The sequence below is a fragment of the Nestor notabilis genome, unplaced genomic scaffold (genome assembly GCF_000696875.1).
Source record: "Nestor notabilis isolate BGI_N333 unplaced genomic scaffold, ASM69687v1 scaffold793, whole genome shotgun sequence".
Classification (NCBI taxonomy): domain Eukaryota; kingdom Metazoa; phylum Chordata; class Aves; order Psittaciformes; family Psittacidae; genus Nestor; species Nestor notabilis.
In genome coordinates this window covers 33207-38883 of record NW_009923055.1, presented here as the reverse complement: position 1 = coordinate 38883, position 5677 = coordinate 33207, and the positions used below count along the sequence as shown (strand labels likewise).

General features: G+C 40.0%; 1 protein-coding gene across 1 annotated transcript in view; it reads right to left on the bottom strand.

Moving 5' to 3' along the window:
• Positions 1-5677, bottom strand: part of LOC104403684 (serine/threonine-protein kinase DCLK1-like) — a gene marked incomplete at its 5' end in the record, with an annotated part of 45316 nt that overhangs the window by 27272 nt on the left and 12367 nt on the right. Inside the window, one exon of the mRNA XM_010011917.1 lies at positions 4729-4875. Within this exon, the coding sequence (XP_010010219.1) occupies positions 4729-4875 (147 nt within the window). The remainder of the gene's footprint in view (positions 1-4728; positions 4876-5677) is intronic.

Here is a 5677-nt window from a genome sequence, read left to right as displayed (position 1 = left end):
TTCCCTAATCTATCTGCTCGTTTGGGTTCTTGCTTCCCATTTTGAAATTGTTTATGATGCATTTTAATGCTGTTTATTGCAACAGCGCCTTAAAAATTTGAAACAGTTTACAGGAGGCACTTTATTATTTTGCAACCCAAATCAAAGCTCTATGCAGTCTGGCTCACCAATAGTGAAATCCTGACAACAATTAGCAGTAAACAACTGCTAATTAGAAATAGAAGATATCATACTTTGCAATCAAAACCAAAATCATACCCATCTTGACCAGCTACTCCTACATCAGAAATCACATTTATCTACACCTGTTTGCAGAGAAAAATCCTATATTTCTCTTTACAAAACCACAATAACTTCTACAAAGAACCTTTGAACACTTTGTGCAGAAATGAAATCTTGAAATCTCACCACTGTTTGCTACAGATCTGCTATAGCTCACAATAATGACATATATTTTACAGCCCAGTTTGTCTTTTGTTAATGGTAGTCATGTCTAAAGAGAAAACCCCTCCCTGTCCTGAATCCCTGCTGTCAGCTGATAGAGCCTTAAGCAGATATTCATAATAAATAAAATCCTCCTCCTTTCCTTATGTTTTTTTTTTAATAATATAACTGGATCTTTAAGAGGACCAGCAATTTCATATGGATTCCTATTTCTCTGCTACTAAACCAGAAGAAAAAAAAGATAGGCTTATAGAAAAGCATCAGAAAAAAAAAAAGCAATTATAGTTTTATTAAAAACACAGATTGTTAAATACATCTGGTTCCTGAAACTAAAGAAAGTGCTCTCTGAAACGGCAGTAATAAATCTAATTTCAACAACAGTTTTAGTTAAAGGCTAGAGACTAGAGCTTTAAATATTCATTTGATGAAAAATGTGGAGTGTTCATTTAGACATCAAGAGCTGAATTCAGTCTAATTAGCATCTTGTATTCTATTTCATGCAGTTATCTTTTACAAAACCCTCTGAGTTCTGTTAGCTTAGTGAATGTTCATAAGTTTCTTCATTCAATAGGTCTCACCTTGTATGACTTATATATCCTAGAAACTAATTATGGAAGAGGCTTGCTTGGCAATATTTACCAATGCAGAAGGTTTGGTACTGTGCACTTTCTAGTATTTTGCCCCATCTGTTTCTAGGAATTACTTTCCTTGGAAAACTACTTCAGTTGACTTGTAAAACTGAAGAAAGTAACTTTTCCTCACCCTGTTTTAACTCCATATAAAAAGGAGCCCACTGTAAAGCTGTGGTATGTTACTTGCCAGTCAAGGAATGTGAAAGATAATTTAACACTCATGTTATTCAGAACAAACGCTATCAATGTTCCACTGCATTTAAATACGGAAGGGCAATTAAAGAAATGGGGATTAGTGCAAATTACCCACTGTGTAGTGCTTTCACTGTTTTAACTAAGCAATAAAACTGTGTAATTGTACAACACTAATTGAATGCAGCCACACATAATTGTGTGCCACCATATGTATCCTATTACTATAAAGACTGTCAGTATTTTTAAGCTGCTCTTGTGATCAGTGCAGATGGCAACAGTCAGAGAAGTTGTTCTCTAGGGTTTATTATATGGCTATAAAGACATCCCATGACTTGACAAAATAAACGTGCTAAATAGCAGCAATTATGAAAAATGTTCTAATTCAAACACGGAAGACACTCTCTAGACAACAACAACAACAACAAAAAAAAGCTAAAAAATCACAGGTATTCAGCATACCCTAAACTCTTAGACAGTTAACTATAAGGTGGGTTTTGCATATTTTGAAGATAATAAGGAATATTTAACCACTTATTACTAGTGTTGCACATAGGATGTTGAGGCAGGTTCATACATAGAATCATAGAATAGTTAGGGTTGGAAAGGACCTTAAGATCATCTAGTTCCAACCCCCCTGCCATGAGCAGGGACACCTTGCACTAAACCATGTTGCCCAAGGCTCTGTCCTGGCCAGGGTTGGAACACTGCCAGGAATGGAGCATTCACAACTTCCTTGGGCAACCCATTCCAGTGCCTCACCACCCTCACTGGAAAGAACTTCTTCCTTATAGCTAATCTAAACTTTCCCTGTTTAAGTTTGAACCCGTTACCCCTTGTCCTACCACTACAGTCCCTAATGAAGAGTCCCTCCCCAGCATCCTTGTAGACCCCCTTCAGATACTGGAAGGCTGCTATGAGATCTCCACACAGTCTTCTCTTCTCCAGGCTGAACAGCTCCAACTTTCTCAGCCTGTCTTCATATGGGAGGTGCTCCAGCCCCCTTATCATCCTCATGGCCCTCCTCTGGACTTGCTCCAACAGCTCCATGTCCTTTTTATGTTGAGGACATCAGAACTGGACACAATACTCCAAGTGAGGTCTCACAAGAGCAGAGTAGAGGGACAGGATCACCTCCTTTGACCTGCTGGTCACGCTTCTTTTGATGCAGCCCAGGATATGGTTGGCTTTCTGGGCTGCGAGTGCACACTGCCAGCTCTGGTTAAGTTTCTCATCAACCAGCTCCCCCAAGACCTTCTCCGCAGGGTTGTTCTGAATCTCCTCTCTTCCCAAACTGTAGCTGTGCCACACAAAAGTTTATCAGCAGAGTCTGTAGCTGATGGCACAGATCAGTTCTAAGCATGGCATTTACTTTTGGGGAAAAGGAAAAAACAAAGTAGAGAGAGAGGAAGGAGCTGCTCCCCCTTTCCCCCCAGGGAAAATTGCTCTGCTCTGGGTAGGTCCATTACAGGCTGCTCTAAACCTAAAGCTACTACCTATGAGTAGGAAAAGGGCAGGGTGGAAAAGGGCAGATTCTCACATTGATGGCCAGAAGAACTTACTGTAACACTATGAGGGTTTGCAGGTGCCAGACCATGATAGTAATGGCATGAAAGCAACAGTACAAGAACAAGGCAAACATAATGCCATGACCACTTAGCTGAAGGGTTATAGACCTGCAAGTAAAAGGCAGGCTACAGAAGGCAAGTAGAAAGTCTCTAGCATCAGAAAGACTCAGACTCATATGACTTTTTGCAAGTGTTTTATAAATGCCACTAATTATAACCCTAATTCCAATCTTGTGATACAAGAAACTATGCATCCCATTTGACAGACAAGAACATAAAAGTAGAAAGTTCAAGAGACACTAAGGCCACAGACAGTCAAAGTCCAACACAGGGTCAGAACTCACATGAGGCTGTTTCCAAAGCATTCTTCTAAAACAATGTTCATTTCTTTCAAGGACATGAAAAATCTTAGAGAATTAATATTCAAATGCTGGCTTTTGAGACTTACGACGCTGCAAGAGGTTAAGTGCTGCATCCTCACTGTTCATTATGAATATCAATGTAGGACCTTTACATATGCACTGGAATAATCACTCAGAATCAATTCAGCTATAATTCAAACAGTATGATCATTCCTGGTGGTGGGTAATTACCAGAGATGGCTGGGAAGGTAAATCTAATCTACTCCCTATTGACTCCACTTCCTGTCTACCTTTCCCTCTTCCCTCAAAAGCTTAACTCTTCTGTTTTCAGGCTTTAGAGACATGTCAAGACAGCAGAAGGGAAAGCCTTGCCAAGAGACCAAGACCCTCCTGCGCACTCCATGTCACAGCATTAATGAATCCTGGCATGTGATTGCTATAACTTCTGCATGCAGTCACCTCTCAACACCAGCACAAGGGCTGTGAAAGGAGTATCAATTGCTAGTGTTAAGTGAAACTTCTACCTGACATTGTTTTTAGCAGTTTCTGGAAAATGAAGGCAGACTGCTTCCTCACCCAGAACTATAAAGGCATCTGACACTAGAGGAATCTCAACTGTAAAAATCCCCCTGCCTGGAAATTTAGTAAGACCTACTTAAGTCAACTTTCCCATAAAACTTCTTCAGTGTTAATCAGGACTAAATGAACTAAGCCATGCCAGAGAGCATACAACTGAGAGAACTGATATTCTAGGTATCTTAAACACTGTTTTATGGTCACAGAATATATGGAGAATTGGGACATCTTGGTACTAGAACATGTTGGCAGATTTGGGAAAACTAGGAGAACAGTGAAATAATCAGAAGAAATAAAACTATGTCCATTGGGCAACACAACTGCTGCATTCAAGAGTGATCAGAAGAAGGACTTGTTGCCAGGGTAGGTTTTTCACTGTCTTCAGTGGATAGGGGTCATACAGATTCAACCAGGAAAATGAAGATTTAGGCTGTCTGTTTTAGAAAGTGTCTTAATACCAATAGTGCTATAGGACTATTTGAAAGATGTAGCAAGGAAATGAAGAACACTGAAGTTTCTTCCTGGCTGTGCGTTGCTGTATTTCATGATCAGGGCACAATGTTTACATCCACAGTGTTTGTAAAACTGAACTGCTGCTAATTACTTAGGCAGCTGCAGAAGTACAGAATAGTCTGTTGAGGACAGAACACCTCTGTGTTTATGAGAAGCTTGAAATTATACTGCAGCTTACTAAAAGGTCACTTCTATTGATCACTGGAACAATTTTGCCGCTGTGTCTTGGGGAACGGTCTAGACATACCAGCTTATGTTACTGTACTTCTTGTGACAGCTGTTACTCTTAGGAGCACTTTACAATGCTAAGGTTAAAAACAGGGCTAGTGACTTAAAAGACTGAAATAAACTTGGTGGGTGTGTGGAAGGAGGGAGAAGTGCAGACCTTCTCTCACACAATCCCAAGTTATCAACAATGCCAAAAGTTGAACCTTCACTTACCAGTAGATTCTCCGGCTTGATATCCCTATGGACAATGTTCAGGCTGTGAAGATATTTGATGGCACTGGCCAGATTGTAAAGCATCCCACTGGCATCTCTCTCTGTATATTTGTTGGTGGAAGTAATAGCATCAAAAAGATCTCCTCCCTGCAGTAAAACGACCACAGTATATGAGCAATATTGCTTGTGAAATGACTGAAAAATTTGGGGAAGATCAAGGAGTATTATTTATAGAGGAGGAGGAGGGAGGAGTAGCACAGTTTCTTTGGAGCTATAAACTGTGGGTACTGTGATAACATCCCCCATAATGGCAGCTGAATATATCAGTAATTCAGAACCACTCATCATGGCTTAGTTGGTCAGCCAAGAGGCAGGAGTCTCTACTGCAAACCATTCCCACCTGCTGCTGCTTTTGTAACATGTCCAGCACTTGACAACCTGTGTGTTCAGAGCCCCTGTTGTGAACTTCTGGCATGCCAACATGCCTGTGATAATGCCGCGTACCAACCCTTGCCACTCTTTATTATAATCATAAACAGGCTGATATACAATTTTTGCCCAAATCCTGACTGAACTCCAGAAAAACGAAGGAACTCTGAGTAAAACTCAGAGTTTTACTGTCATCACTGCTACTATATTTTAAAAGTCTGTTTCTGTCTCATAAAACTTTGAAAACATGTATTTTAGAACCATTTTGTCTACACAAGATGTGAAGTTTTTGGTAGTGTGGTGCTTCTTGCAGCTAATACTGAAGAACTTTCCAGCATATATGTCAGACAGTCATACTGGAAGACACTTAAGAATTAACAGCTACAAATACAGATGGCAGCTTGTGCCATTTCCAGCTCATTGTGCTGTCTAGTTAAGCTAAAAGCTACTTCCAGTGAAAGAAAAACAAGAAAGAAAGAAAGAAGGAAAATTAGGTGAAGTTCTCAAAGCTGAAATAATC